The 16,327-nt window shown below is 37.0% G+C and overlaps 2 protein-coding genes across 11 annotated transcripts; both read right to left on the reverse strand.

The window, feature by feature from the left end:
• Positions 1-373: 373 nt before the first annotated feature.
• LOC124181265 (wolframin) lies at positions 374-5,747 on the reverse strand. Of its 2 annotated transcripts, none has more exons than XM_046567643.1 (6): positions 5,618-5,747; positions 4,703-4,807; positions 4,304-4,520; positions 3,999-4,228; positions 2,693-3,900; positions 374-2,609 (listed from the first exon to the last, which is right to left on the reverse strand). In XM_046567643.1, exons 1-6 carry the CDS (start codon positions 5,673-5,675, stop codon positions 1,818-1,820), a joined length of 2,610 nt encoding a protein of 869 aa, XP_046423599.1. In that variant the 5' UTR covers positions 5,676-5,747; the 3' UTR covers positions 374-1,817. The 2 variants fall into 2 exon arrangements, with proteins under 2 accessions (XP_046423599.1, XP_046423597.1); XM_046567641.1 differs by having other exon boundaries at positions 3,993-4,228.
• A 967-nt stretch (positions 5,748-6,714) lies between these two features.
• Positions 6,715-16,321, reverse strand: LOC124181270 (epsilon-sarcoglycan). Of its 9 annotated transcripts, none has more exons than XM_046567661.1 (11): positions 16,202-16,321; positions 14,406-14,558; positions 13,937-14,076; positions 13,633-13,808; positions 13,419-13,520; positions 12,811-12,985; positions 12,383-12,627; positions 9,106-9,177; positions 8,183-8,329; positions 6,930-6,998; positions 6,715-6,796 (listed from the first exon to the last, which is right to left on the reverse strand). In XM_046567661.1, exons 2-11 carry the CDS (start codon positions 14,533-14,535, stop codon positions 6,772-6,774), a joined length of 1,281 nt encoding a protein of 426 aa, XP_046423617.1. In that variant the 5' UTR covers positions 14,536-14,558; positions 16,202-16,321; the 3' UTR covers positions 6,715-6,771. The 9 variants fall into 9 exon arrangements, 8 of the variants coding, with proteins under 8 accessions (XP_046423617.1, XP_046423611.1, XP_046423618.1 ...); XM_046567655.1 differs by lacking the exon at positions 16,202-16,321 and adding an exon at positions 15,983-16,136; XM_046567662.1 differs by lacking the exon at positions 16,202-16,321 and adding an exon at positions 15,640-15,900.
• Between the last annotated feature and the right edge of the window lie 6 nt (positions 16,322-16,327).

A 16,327-nucleotide genomic window follows, 5' to 3' on the forward strand; every position in this document is an offset into this window, starting at 1 on the left:
TCGAAAACTTAGCAGACTTGCTTTTTATAAAATCGAAGTACATACCTAATAATTTGAGTCTAAAACTTCATAGATCATTTGGTGTCATATTAACAAGAACGAAAGAGTCCATACGAATATTTCTTATTTTAAAAACAGTTCTATACTACGTATAAATGGTATCAAGTAAATAGAAACTGTCATTTGCAGTAATAATGTGCATCGATGCAATTGCAGTTAAATAAAAATTTACAGTAATAATCGCACCATCAGTTCTGCTCTGTTATCAAGATTAAAATTATAACAGTCACATGATGCAGCATATCGAAACATAATAGAAAAATATACTTTGTTCTCTTGTTTTCTGTTTGAACGAGGAGTAACTTTCGGAAAATACATCCAATCTAAAATATACATATATTACAAAGTTTCGTTACCTTATTTTACGTTCTTCTTTTTTTCTCGATCTAATAACAATATCCTTGATTTAATCTACATCTAAGCATCTAAGTTTCTCATGGTAACGTACGTTTATATCTATGTTTATACATACATAATATAATGTGTATACATACATTTTTCGCGTTTTTCTATCTGTATAAATATATTTTTTGTATCTTTTTGTGGTACCGATTATTCGGTAAGACGCGACCGCACTAAGCTTCTGTAGAGTTTTTGATAACACGCATTAAAGGTGGTATCGCGATACTTGATAGAATTTTGAAATGGAAAAAGAAAAACAGCGATATGCTACTCATGAATGTATGATTTTAGCTCTTATATTTTAGATATTGATTCTACGTATAGTTACGTTTATTCATGCCCCCATGAAAACATAGGGATTAACATTTACAATGTTCACCAGTTTGGTGTCCCCTTTCAAATTCGTTGTAACTCAGGCATGTTATAGAACATTGATAACTAGACACGTATGATTTTTTTATTCGTGCAAAAGCGGTTTCAAGAGGTGATTACAACACCCAGTGTGTGCATCCAGCGAGGTGATTTCTCGATGCGCTTGATGTATGTGAATGAAACCAACACTGAAACGTTTATATTGATGAATGAAAGATTGTAGCATTGCTTCCCTTCAAATACATCTTTAAGAGTTGTTTTCATCCCTTTGAACCGGTTTTGCACCGATAGCAAAAATACTAATCTCTTAATTTTGAATTTTCTACAACATACATGAGTTGCAAAGAAATCGCAGGGGGATACCAAACTGAGGTTCCTTGTTAATATGATAAATTTTATCTCCAAGCTATTGTAAATTTGGCAACGATTATATTTACCAGATATTTGTAAATGTAAGGGCGATTTAGCGCAAACATTACTTTTTATGTGTACATACATATGTATATTCATTGCCAAAAAATCTTTAGGTAAATTGTCCTCTCATTGTAATTCGTCATGGTCGTTTGTTTTAGAGTTAACAACAACAATATTTGGTCCGTGCGAGGAATAGGGAAGTGATTCATTTTCATCCCGAAGTTACTGGCCTGAGAAAACGAACAGCATAACACTAACTAACATGAGTATGTAATCACGAATATGGAAAAATGGTTTCTCCATTTTTTAAAACTATTATCATTATTACATTGAAATATTTTTGTCTTTTGTTTTTCATGTTTCGATCCATTCTGGTGTATAAAAGGTCATTTACTTAATTTTGTACTTGGTAGTACGCTAAATTTTACACCTTTTTGAAAATTTGAAGCATCATCTTACATCTTTCGTAATTTAATGAGACTGTACGATTTCAATGACTTTGACAAGTTGCACAGAGACTAGAGCAAGGTGTAATTTTGTATGTGTTTGTTTTTTGATCATTACGTATTTTATTTAAAAATGACTAACGGATTTAAGAAGAAATTCAGCACGGATTTAACACCAAGATAAATGTCTTTCATTACAGATGTAAATGTCACTTGATATATGTACCGTCTAAACGGCTTTAGCTTGGTCGTATGACAAACGTGGCAGCCAACTTCTTCCAATTGTAAGTGTGGTCGGTTGCCACCAAGCAAAGATTCACCCTCAAATTCAGTGTTAGTCAGCTTACCGACAAACCATATTTTATCCCCAGAGTAAATGTTCAGGCTAAAATTAGTGAAGGAATGATCGGCAATCAGAATTAGCTCGCCATTGCTGCCCCAAATACCACTTTTTATTTTTACTGAGATCTCAAATTCGTATTTATTCCACGCAGACAAGTGACATTTGTTTAGTCTTTTCTGAATGTTTAACAAAGTCCGGCAGTTCTGTTTTCTCAATTCGTCACCCGTGGTACAATTATCTTCGTAAGCTTCTCCATAAGAACAAGTCAATGGTATTCTTATCGCATCTGGTAACTTGTTGAATACTTTTTCCAGATTGTTTTTTATAGATTTGAGTTTTACTTTTGTCACATATCCCTCCCATGACACGGAGACACCTTTCAAATGTGCGCATTTCACTTGTACCTGCGCCAGAGACGACGACTCTTCCCAAGCTGGTTGGTGACAATAATTCTGATACTGTTCCCATGACAATGTCGGCATCGGTTCGTACATGGCTGATTCCAACTCGCGTTTGTTACCCGCGATGACCGACCAACCGAGCCAGAGTCCAGCAGCAATTCCCATTGTGATCTAAAAGTTTGTTGAAGAAACAATGAATTCTGCTTGTGACGTCAAATGAGAAAAAAGGTGAGTAGTGCTCCAGAATTTCGTACCTGTGTAAAAGTCATGATTTTGTTGTATCGCTGACTTCGTGTTTTCTTGACATACCACGATATTAGAAATGGCAGAATTCCCAGAGCGGTGGTGATACCTGCTCTCAACAGAAGATCACCTTCCGGCAGATATTTGGCTGCCGCAACAATTGGCAGAGCAATGGACGCGATTCCTGCAATAGGAACAAAGAGAACCATCCCGACTATCGCCAGAGCTCCTCTGATCAAACCGTACCAAGTCGCGCCTTGGGAACTGAGTATGGCGATTTGCCACCAGCTTAGTGTGACGCAGTGAGGAATGAGAGTTTTGTAAGTACCACGCCAGCCGTCCCTGGCTGCCATTTTGGCAAACACGGCAGGAATTAGGAGATAAAACACAGCGCGAAAGTTTAGGCAAAACTCAATGCCATTGCCCACAACGTAGGATGCGAACGTCGGTACTCGTATGTCAATGAATCTCCAACCCTGAGCGACGACCATATCAGTTTCATACGGATATTTGGCCAAGACGTGTACAGCAAAGCTGAATAGCGCCAGGAAGTCCGGAAACCTTGAGCTATCTTTCCACGTGAAGTTCAAGAGCGTTGTCAGCGTCAGTATAAACGCTATAATGGTGAATTCCGACTGCGGGGTCCATTGTTGGGCTATGATGGGATAGATCATGAGATTTGTCAGCAGCGCTAGGAAGAAGTGACCATAGGGTTTCAAATTGTTGCGGCAGTACTGATACTCTGCTTCTTCTGGATTCAAGTTGCCTCCCGAATAACTGAGGAACAAACCTGACCAGATTCGGAAATCAGTCAACTCTCGTTTTGTCTGCAACATTTGAAATGTCGCCACGACCATAACGACAAATGATAAATAGTACAGTGTCATGGGTATAAAAAGTATCAAGCTTTCAGTACCAAACAAGGAATAAAGCAGAAGTAACAACAGTGTGTGAATGTTGGAAGTGAAGAATATCTTCTTGAATATTGGAGTTCCTCTGCGACCGAGTAACTGAACTAGCCATATGTAAAGCCTCTTAAGCGAAGCCAACGGATGCAACAGAGGTCTTTGGAGTAACGGAATCGTATCCAAAGCTATTTGTGAAGGTTCGACCAGACATATAACACGAGAAACAATTGGAAGCGATCCACGAGCATAACTCGCAGCGGCTGAGACCAACGCTGCTTCGCTTATCTTCTCTCCTTGATGCTCAGACCAATCTGTGGATGAAAAGAAAATGAGGCTCGTAATTTTAAAACTAGAATTTGATGAAGGTCCTAGAATAGAAATTGAAGAATAGAAATTTTGTTACAGGAACCTGGCATTGAATCCGAGGATTTTTCCCCTTCTTTGACTGGCAAAGGATCATCCAGAAATTCATCCCTTGAAGACGCATCGCCAAAGCTGTCCGCCAGCGATTTTTGTACATTGTTGAATGATGATTCGTTAGAACTGGAACAGCTTGCTCTGTTTGTTGGGGGAAAGGCTACATCTCGCATTCTTCTTTGCAGTTGTTCTGTAGTGATAAATTCCTCGCCATTGGATAAACTGTTGAAGAAGAGAGGTAATGTATTATTTTTTTTTTTTTTTGCCAAACTCAAGTCAGCACAATTTCTCCCTTACCTGGTAAACATTTCCCTAGCTGCCCTTCTAGCGAGTTTTTCGTCCTGCGACATATCCAGACAACTTTTAACATCGTAATAATTGTGCTCTGTGATGCCCCTGCCTGTCGCCAAACATTTCCTCAGAATATCCGTAGCTTCCAAGTTTCCTTGTTCTGAAGCTTTGGTGAGCCAATAAACCCCCAATTTTGCATTCTCCTCTTTGTCGACGTCCAATTCTGTGGGGAAAAATATGACATGAAGTATAGTTGTAGTCAAGTTTTTCCATTAATAACAAACGAAAAAACTACTACTGAAATTGTGTTGTTTTGAGCAAGAGGAACCAGGAAAAATAAACAAAAAAAAACCCTAGACTAAAGTTGTCTTATAAAACAGAATTGTTTTAAAATTAAAAACTCACCGCAGCGTTCCTCCAAGAGTTGCTTAGCGAGAACAACTTGGGATTCGGGACATCCATCCTCTGCCAACTGAGAGCGTAATCTTCGAAGAGAACCTCGTGGACCATCTGAGAAACACAGAGGAGTAAGTAACTTTCGTGGGAATACCTCTACATACCCTTAACTAGATCAAATTCGACTTAAAAAAACAACCCAGATAGGCACGCTGAAATAAAATAGGCTGCTAAACATCCATTGATATTTTCCGGTTATTATTACTGATTGTAGTCCAATTATAGTTTAACGAAGTTGCGTTCAAAGTTTCTTTGTCTTTTGTTAAATGTTGGAACTGTCGAGGCTCATTTAGCATTGTGTCATTGTTACAGTATTGATCAAACATCATTTACAGTTAGATTTATTCGCAGATACTTAAGCCTCCGATATTATAGAATGAGCAGAATAAATGAAATATTGCTGTGGAGCCACAAGGATGTATTGCATTGGTACTTTATGAATGAAATATCATAGTAACGATAGAGATCAGAATCTCAGGTAGCCGAAAGACTAAATATGCGTATGTGTGAAGTCTGTACATTGATGCCCAAGCTATTGTCGATTTCAATTATTCATACTGATTAACAATACCAATTTTACCAACTTGCTTCTGTCGCAAAGATGTATTTACCTGGTGCTCATAAATTTCGATATTACAGTACAAAATCTGCAGAGTTTCTACGTGAAATATCGCATGCATGTAATTGGATTATTAATTTTTTTAATTTCCTTTTATTTCCAAATATATAACAAATGCGATACAAACAGTCGAAATGCAGCTCTGCTTGTTACCGCATACAAACGCACAAAGTCACACAGACGATGCATGTCATCGTTTTTAGTTATAAATACGACGGGACAAGGTATTTCATGCGTTTTATTACCGTGGAGGGTCCACTGCTTTCTTCCAGATCTTCCGGACATCGGCACGACTCCTGCCATCCGTTTCTATCGTTCGAAACGCCGGGAAATCGCTTGATTCAACTGTCAACGCAACGTTGGAATTATGCCGACTTCCTGCTGCGAGATTTAACCGCTTTCCCGACCTGCTGCAGCGGAGGACTGACGTCTCCGACTGAGAACATTCGCGTGAGAAGTGGAGGGAGGAAATATCTCACCGACCGTTCGAACGAGTCGTTGAACAGACCGGTAAGTCAGGGAATTATAAAACTACTCTGTATAAAGGTCGCGAAGAAAAACATCCGCGCGTTCGCTTTTTCATTCACCCAGATGCCTTCTCAGGAAATTTAAAAAATATGCATTTTCTCCCTTTAAATAGTCGCAGCCTCACGTCTTGACAATATTTCGAGACTCGTTCATGTCTAATATTTCCAAAATTGACGGTCTTGAGGCACGTTCAGTGCTGATTGACTCAAGTTTGTGTTCAAACTAATTCCATTCTCTATGAACGTGACCTACATATAATCTTTCAAATCGGATTATTACATGCGATTTATTGGGACAGACCAGTCAATTACACGTATATTATACATGAACAGTGTGCATAATAGTTAGATTATCGCTTCACAATGATGTACGTTACACTTTCTATATACGGTATTAGATATATTTTATACACAGATATGTATACATGTATATGATCTATACGGTTTTTTTTCACTTGTGTTGAAAATGCTATGTATTTGTATATGGTTACATACTAACAATAAGACCATCTACAAAAACACTTCTCCGTGCAATTATGGAAGTTAAAAAAGGGCACTAATCTGACAAAATAACCGTTTTGATCTACTATACAATTTCTACGCAATTGCAGTATGAATCGATACTACGGCATTCTAATAACTCCAGGTGTTAAATGTGATATAAAATGCGGTATATGTAGGTTCTTCGGCCTATTAATCATAGAAGGCGAATTTCGGAGCCAGTTAATTTAATGATTGTGCGGCATTTTCAGACAGTTGGAAATGATGTTTCGTACTAATCCCACCGTCCGTAGAGTTTGAAATTGATGTTGTTGTTTTTCTTCTTTCTTCACTCTTCAGCAATACCACATCACTGCCGGCTCCTCGTGTAGTCAGAAATCAGCTCGGTTTCCACCTCTGGATGTATAGCATCCCGATTATGATACAGCGATACGTAGAGGCAAAATAAAAAGTAAACAATTTCATTATTTATATATCTATCATCAATTACAAGATGGTCGATATATAGGTATGTCTCAATTGTACTAACACGTTGTTCGATCCCATGTATGGCGGCGGATTCGGTCGTACATAAGGATTTGTACGCTCGGTGGTCGTCCTGGAAAACAGAATAAATTTAAAAACTCAAAGTTCCCGCATGTCAACTCAAAATTAGCGATTTGCACCTCCTCCGTATTGTACTCTATTCTCAAAACAAACCATACTTTAGGACCCATAAAAACGTCAAAATGTAATTTCATGCTCAAGTTTAGAGAAACATATGTTTTAGGGTTACTTTGTTCGCTGAATGAATTCATATTTGTCGTGGAAAACTTGAAATTCCGAATAACGGAAAGCGCGGGCAAAATCCGATCAAATTTTCAGGATTATTTAATCTTATGGCCGCATTTTCCAGCGGTTTTTTTTTGAAAGGACGCAACAGGTCGGCTTCTTTGCTCGTTTAGAACCGACAGCGGGGGGCTGTAAAACCGGCTACAATCCAGTCAGAATTCTCTCTGACGTAAACCTGGGTCATAGCTCACGGCTGTATCTGAAGGACAATCTCTCGACATCTGTATAAAAAATGTGGACGCATTTTTGTGCATGTATTGTTACTCCGTTTATTTTGTATCTATTATATTCCACGGCGTTAAAAAATCTATGACAACAAAGATCAGGCGCGCGTTGTATAATAAAGTAAAAAAAAACGGACTAATCGTAAGCAATGAGTTTCGAATATTTACAAGCCCGATTTTGTTGAATGAGAGAGCAAAATACGTGGATTGTAATTTTCTAAAATAATTTCTGCGAAAACAAATTGGAAAAACGTAAACGAGTAAATTCGATCGTCAATTCTATTTGGGAACCACTGTTGAAAGGAGCTTGGGCACTGGATTCCCACAGTAGAATAACGAATTCTCTTGAGATACCGAAATTCCTAGAAAGGGAACGTAACTAGTTGTTCTTTTCATCTCACAAAACGTCCCCCGCCCACGTGACGATATAATAACGGCGTTTCAACCGTTAGAAAACCTTTTCAGAGTTTCAACTTTCAACTTTGAAGAATCCCGCTGCGTGGACTGCAGTTTTTCTGTTATTATGTATTTTTTTTCATCAAAAATACCTGAATTCGTACATTATGAAAACGGAATTGGACGTAGAACAATTTGTCATGAATAAATATTTTCTTTTTATTCCGATTGTAAGCGAAGCTAATTCGTTCATATCTGGGGGAAAACGGTGTTGACCAACGATGGGGTGGAAAATAATTGTTATTTATTATCATATAGTTATTTTTTATACCTTGAACCACGTGTCAAAGAGTCGCTGGGACTCGATGGCTGTGCTGACAAAGATCTCAGAGTGCCTCTCTGAGACGAGGCATACTGCACCATTTGAACTTCAGAACCATTTCCGAGTCCTTCGACGGGAGTGGGTTCTCTTTTAGGGCTGAAAAAATTATTTAAGTAATGTTGTCCCGCTCCCTTTCAATTGAAGAAAATCGTTGAATAGTTATTGATGCTAATGCGTTTTGAAATTAAAACGTCGTACGTTAAGATTCGACAAGTATGGCGCCGAAAAGAGGGTTTTCAAGCAACTATCATCATTTTACAAGTTAATCATGCGGGTATCCGGGCACAGAACACTGCATGCAAATTGTCGAGTTCACGTTTTGATACGTCTCATTAAGGCGGTTGAGAGATAGGACAAAAACTGCTTACAAAATTAAATACAACTCTCAGGTTTTCACCGGCGACTGCTGATATCGTATCGAATCCCAACATATTTAAACCTCTTTGTCTTACCTTCGTTCGATTAAAAGGAAAGCGGGAGCAAAATTTGTTCTGTATTATTATCGGCGGTAGTAAATCCAGCGCATCTCGGATAATTCCAACCGTGCGTCGTTAAAATCAAACACATTTGTTAATTGTTATCATAACAACATTTAAGATACGTATAATTAGGACCGCTGCACATGTCATGTGCCTCTCTCACACGGAAATAATGAGAACAGAAATCCTATTTGCGATGCGAACCACCTGTGTGTCAGAATGATAAACAAAAAGAAAATGAACTATTGTATTATTATAAACGAAAGTATATAATAAAAACGAAATATTGGTTAGATAAATTGAATATAGGTATGCAATAATAATTAAATAAGCAATAAGCGCATGAAGACAGAAATAATACAAACGTAAAACGAAATCGAATCAATCTTTTACCTTGCCATCTGTTTCCTACCGGTGAAAACGTTAAACAACTCGTGAAAATATCTATGCGACTCGGGATCAATTCTATAAGAAAATAATGAACAAATTAATTTCAAATGATACAGTATTAAATAACATCGGTTCTGAAGTAAATGTGTGCAGTTTAAGAAAAATAATTTAGATAACTATTTGTTCTGCGATAGAAAATGAATTGCAAATGTCTACATATTACCCAGAGTTTCGTACATACGAGTATTTTTTTATTTTATTTTTTTTGTGTGGTTTTCTGGACTATTTCATACGTTAGAAGCGAGCGCTGAAAACTTGGCAGAACTACTTGGAACCGATAACAATTAATGATATAACACTCAACATGGTGGAACCATATATCGCGAGAATTCTTTTTCCGAATAAGCAATTATAGATTTGATGAAGTAGTGATTTGGTGATAAAATAACGAAGTAATTATTATTTTTACCTTGCAAAAATTGCGCAAATATATGTAAATGAACAGATAAATAATAATAGAACGCGATCGGCAGCAACACGCGTCACGAAGATACTGCATATGCGTCGGTATATGAATAATGTTTAACTATACATATAATAGACGTAATTTTCGCGCTGCGAAATAATCGTGACAACAGTATAAATAATAAAATATTGGTATGGTTAAATAATAATATTATCGAGACGAGTGATGTGTAGAATGCGTGTATTATATACGCAGCACATGTGAAAGAAACCACAGAAATAATCACAATTGTGTTATAACAGCCGGAAAGCGCCCGTGTGCGCGTAAGCTCAAACCCTCAAAATCAAAAGTGACGACAGCTTTGGCCGTTAATTACGTCAAACGCGTAATAAGCTGGCGTGTAAAGGCTCGTGCACATTTGTGCTCGTTTACTTTTCTGCCGTTTGATTACAATTTATCACAAATTTCCGGACTACCTGCGTATACAGATAAATTAAAAATCTCTTCGTCTGAACCGCCAGCGGGTGTTTAACGTCAGCACGTTGCTGATAACCGAACGCCTTGTGATCGACGAAATATCTGACCCATCGTTCTTCGATGGCTCGTCGGAATTTGCCGCTAGTCAAAACTGCAAGTGTGCGTGAGAGCCTTGAGAAGTCTGGTTAATATGAGGAAAATAGCGGCGAAAGATATCGAAGCAATTAGGGACAACTATATACACAGAGGCCGGATAATGGATATACGTATAATGCAATTAGGAGTGTAATATTATAATAAGGCTGGGTTTTTAACAAGATTATTATATATGCGGTTACAATAACCGCATAAAACCTTTTTACCGACACTGTGTAGCGCTTTTTTTTTCATAAGCTTAATTTCGCTTTTTCTGTAGTAAACACCATTCCAGATGATAATATGCTGTTTCAAGGGGTAAGTATTCAACTCGATTGGGCTCTGTCTTATTCCAAAGTACGTATAATGTTTCATCACACTTATTATTATTGTTATTACTAAATTTTTTTATTACTATAACATATTTTGCGAAACTCACAATATTTTAAAAACGGCTGTATCGATTTAGTTCAAATTTGGGGACAGTATTCTTAGATAGTTCATACTCGTTGCTATGATCCGATTTATTTTTCCCAATCAAATGATGACAGTTTTAAATTGAAATTCAATTTTTATTCACAGTTTACGACGCTTTCACTGGAAAATTCGTCGCATTGTGAAAAAAATACCTAATCGAAGCTCGATCTACATACTTTTCAAAAAAAGAAAAAAACCAATCGAATAGATTAATCGGTTGTTTAGATGTAAGTTTCAAAAATTCGCTCACTATTTCAACCGTCTATTTCGTTTTCTCTAAAATTCGTGAAGATTGTAATATAACCATTCAAGATCACACGCTATTTCATATAACATAATAACAAATTATACACAAACAAGGCCCAAGTCATGTGTGTAGATGCGTCGGTTTTATCCTACAGGATATACACCTATACATATTTAATCGTTCAACCGCATATGATAAAGTTGTGCGTCAGAATATTAATCTTGCGTGCGTGAGCTGTTATCACGCGTGCGTCATTATACTATTTTGTAGCAAAAATATTTCAAATGTCTACATCAGAGTTTATAAATATACCTAGTGATGTATTTATATTTATATTTTTATTTTTTGGACGTATAATTGTGGACGGTTTTAGAATTTCCCGTTTACCGATTTTGCCTATATTCTAAACGCGAACGATACAATATTGTAATTGCGGAGATAGCACGATAAGTATACGAATAAAAGAAAGGAAATGCAAAAGTTACTTCCGTATTCATCAACATGTGTCATACGAACATTAATATATATATACCGAGTGAAGGAAAAAATACCTTATAAAAAATTAAAACAATTACGGAAAGAAATATGTATATGGGGCATTCCACGCCAATTCGACCTGGGAACCATTTTACCATTTGCAATTTTTTTTATTGGCAAAATAAAGAAGAAAATAAAATCATACGAAAAATCTGAAAAAATTTTCAAATATCCAATGTGACATATAAAAATGTTTCAGTAACCATCCATAGTAAAATGACTTCCGCTTCTAATTTTTGTTAATGTTTTTTTTTTTGGAAAAAACTTGAAAACAGTAAGACGGGAAAATTGGCCCACTCCGGGTCCAAGCTTGAAAATTTTTATATCTGACATAAGATTTTTCAGAATTTTTGCAATTTTTAATTTTGGTCGGTCAATAAAATCGTTTCTAAATATTTTAGAATATTTAAATTGAGTCGAAAAAACGAAAAAAAAAAGTGTGCACCTTTCAAAGTGAGAACAATCATAGAAAAAATCGCGCGCCAAATCTAACAGGTCAAGGATAAAACTCAAGTCGAATTGGCGTGGAATGCCCCATATACATGGTCAAATTTTCCTCCCACATGACTGCTTTTTCCGTATACCAAGACCTACGAGTACAAATGGACCAGAATACATTTCCTCAAAGAGCATACACGTGTCTAAGAATAATGAAACAAAGAATACATAATTGTACTCTACATGGACTTCTATTTATACTCATGAGGTTCTACAGTAATTAATATTTTAAGTGCCGTCGTCTAAGAATTCATCAATCACTTGGTTGAATAGAGGATAAACGAGGAAAGCAAGTTCGATCGGGCAAACCAATCGATTATGATCAGTAAGCTTCAATCACCAAGTTGAAAATCCAACTCCAAATTGGCGAATATAATTCTACGCTAAAGTCTGGCTCGGATAAATCTGACTGGTGAAATTTAGCGCACAACTTGTACACTCACCCTTTATCATGGTGAAAGCACAGCGTGGCTGAGAGAAAGCCGACCAAAACAAATAGCAGTCCGGCAGGAATAAGAACGGTAGTTGCCATCTCTTTGAAGTAACTTCTGGTCGGCGTGCCTGCTTTCGTAGGCCTCGCCCAACGCCATTCGGTATGTCCAGATATTTCCGAAGACGGCAATCTTGTCACATCCATGTTAGGGTCTCGTCTCGCGCTCTCTTGATGATGACTGTGATGCTCTTCGATCTGATAATTATTGCAGTATTTCATTTTACCGTGAAATTGCTTGTAACTTAATTAGGTGTAAAATTTGTGCATTGTTTATACAGTTTAAAAAGTTATGTAATATCTGAGTTTGTTAGCTTTGCAGTTGGCGGAAATGGTGAATAAATGATTCAGATAATCGGGAAAGTGATTGTTGGAACGAACCAATTTGAAGGAACACCAGTCAAGAATGAATCCTCTCGATCGAAAGTACCTCTCAACACTTGTACGTTTATAGTATCGAGGGCAAGGCAATACTTTTTGCAGAGGTTTCACTTCTTCCTGTAAGGTAAGCATATCTTGAGAGAACGAAGCCGAGCTGCCAAGCCGTACGACCACTCTGAAAAGCGAGAGTAACGACGATAAGCAATCGTTGCAATGAGACGGCTGAGCAATATACAACCCGTTCCATTTGTAACACTAAGCCACAATTGTATTACAGCTTAGAAATAACATTCAAGGAATCATTGTGAACCTTTGACGCTTTTGATTTATTGAAAGAACACGATGCGTCACAGACTCAATGACACTTATTTATTTGAATGAAACTTAATTGTATGTCGGTATGACGATATAGGAAGTTTGTCATGCGGTTACTGATATGTCTCATCTTTTGATGTGTGCAAAAATAGCAATCTCTTAGATATAGTGGGAAACGCTCCATAATTATTCATTCTTATAATTGTGGAAACGAATGTGGTTTGTGATGAAAAAAAAAATCAAAGGCATTCGCCGATTATGAGGATAAACGATGACATAAGATCGTGACTTACCCCTCGCCTTCTTCTGGTTTCAGTGGTAATCGTGCTCCCATTTCTATCGCAGATGCCAAAAATGTTACGTAGAGATCCGAAGCATCTTTCCATAAGTCATTTCTGTTCCATAAAAATATCGGTTTGATGTAATGATTGATATGTCTATTTCTATCGTCTGTTTTAGCTCAATCCACATTATAAATAAAGTTTTTTTCTTAAGAATTCGTATTACTTGAATATATCCAGTAACTGGTCGATCCGAGTTGCGTTGAACAGGTCGTCGACGTTAAGATTATCAATTTTTAGTCTGACCTCATTTTTGGCAGGATTTACTTTCTTCAGGACATTGAAGTCCAAGATCTTATGTCTGGTTTCGTAATTGTTCTTATTCAAAGCGACAACTTCTAGCTGCAAATTAAAATAATAGCAACATTAATGACATCACCCTTGTGTCATTTAAATGTGATTACAAAGCGAAGTTTTGGATATGGTTTAGTTATCACACGTTTAATTACAATTCAAGCATAATAAATCACCGTTAAATTATCTTGCTCAGATGGCGCAACTCCGTATAAGTAACCACTCTCGTCTTTCTTACTGTACGTGTAATGTATCCATGGCGGCAGATCTGGAGCGTTCAATAATGACGGTTTGTACAGGAATTGATCGTGTCGTTCTGAAAGTCAAATTATTCCATCAGTGATATATCTTTTAAATACAACCATATGATGTATTCAATAATATACACTCAAAATGAAAAAATGTTTCCATTCGTGCTATCTATTGCTGAAATGCGAATTGGTAAGCAGATTCTGTGAAAGAATTAAAAATTAAAATCACATTTTATGTTTGTGTCATTTTCAAAGATTCAAATGAAATTTGAAAATAATTATTTTTGTTCTGATTTTCTTCAAAGTGTGGTTTCACATTTAAAAGAAATAGAATATCACGTTTCTAGTTACTACATTTCTTTCAATCCATAAGTGTTCTGTTTTTTTTATTTACCATCGACTCTCCAATTGAATGTTTCCGGAGTTATAGACAGGATGAAGAGTTTGGAAACTTGGATATCCTCACCATGTGCCAAAGATATCAATGCTGACCCAAATATAATGTAGATATAATTCGAAAACATGATGATTGTTGAAAACTTTCTTCCTGAAATGAAATACTAATAATAACAGAAATAACCCTACGACACAGCAGTGGTGTCATAGGATTTTATCTTATCATATTCATGCATTTTTCAACAATAATATCGTGCAATTAAGTTGCAAATATGTTACGGTGTTTGCATTGCATCGTTTCAAATTTTTTTCATCACACATTTGGCAGAAAATTATTTTGAATTATATGTACATCGGAAAAATCAAAAAAAAAGAAATTAACTCTGCAATCTGAGTTTTTGATTGAAGAAGTGTTTTCTTTTTCTGATAAGCTAAAATTATCGTAAATTCGCTAGATTGAAACATACAATTTAATGAATTGAATTTTGAAATACGCGGTAAATTTAATTCGAATATCGAAAGTAATACGTTATACAGATTTGAAAGAAAGAGGATCATCAAAACCATGATCAGCTAAACGCCGTTAAATAATTACCCAGTTCTGTGTACAAATTTACCATACTGCGTCCTTGCGGTTCTCTGGACAGCCGCATGACGTATAATACATAACGTGCGTAGGGTATCCGGATGCGGTTTAAATATATATAATATATTATATATATACGGTTCATGCATGCGTACTTACTACGTTATTCGTGCATGCGAGACAGATGCAAGAATGTATGTATGTATGCATGTATAACATACATGAATGTGCTACATGCGAAGGAAGATTTTCGACGTTAGCAATCACTTTGTAAATCTGAAGCTGAAGCGCTGACTTTTTTTTCTCCATTTTCGCGGGGTAGATCTAATTGTAAGCGTGCAGGCAATATTTCACGTGTGTACTCACGCCTCAGCGTTTATCGTGCTAACTCATTTAAGAATACGATGCAAACCGTTTCATTGCACGACTAGACATACACGCAATATGTACATATATAAATAAATGCATGCGAGAATGAATAACGGGTAGCAGTGACGGTCTAGTCTGATGCAGAATAAACGTTGTGAACCTCTATTTCAGCAGAGAAAATCGATCCCTGACCGAGCACAGCGACTACTAACTACGAGCCTATTTATACGTAATATTAGCGTCCCTCGTCATGCCCTCGTCAATGTTCAAAACACACACGCGAGCCTCCAAAAATGCGATAAAATGACAGACCAGCAGACGACAAATTCTCAAACGCGCGTGTGCGATGATTCGGATAATAGCTGTGGGAAGTATGGTGGGAAGATTTCCGAGCGCTATGCGAAGTTCGCGTGTCGGTTTCTGGTATACCTCGTTTGACGTAACTCTCGGTTGTATTGGCTCTACGGGGCTAGGGGAAAAAATTGACAGTCATTTTATCGCATTTCAATTTTCTGATTCGCGTATAATTTCAATTGTTTCCGCCGTTTGATCATGGGTGCTTCTTAAATTACCGACTGAAATTGTACCCTCATTACAGTTTTTTCAAATTATTCGCTAACCCGCAATGAAATCGTTTCTTTTCTTCACCATGGACTTGTTTACGAATAGGGCAAAATTGCGAAAAACGCAAATGGTTCCGAGAAACGTAGTAAAATTCGATACTTCATTAAACAATAAATAAAACTTGAATGAGGCGCGAAAAAGCAGAAAGAACGGTGCTGTGGTAGTCGAAGTTGATCGTTGACTTCACACATCTCCTTAACTTTTACCATGCGTACGTTACAATACATGCAGTCTCGATGAGGTTGCGGCTGCGGCTGTTGGTTTCTCACGGAATATAACAACGTCGAACAGGATATACGTCGACGTAGTTGGCGCGTGTTTTGCGCATTCGGATCACCACT

The sequence above is a fragment of the Neodiprion fabricii genome, chromosome 4, assembly GCF_021155785.1.
Source record: "Neodiprion fabricii isolate iyNeoFabr1 chromosome 4, iyNeoFabr1.1, whole genome shotgun sequence".
Taxonomy (NCBI): Eukaryota; Metazoa; Arthropoda; class Insecta; order Hymenoptera; family Diprionidae; genus Neodiprion; species Neodiprion fabricii.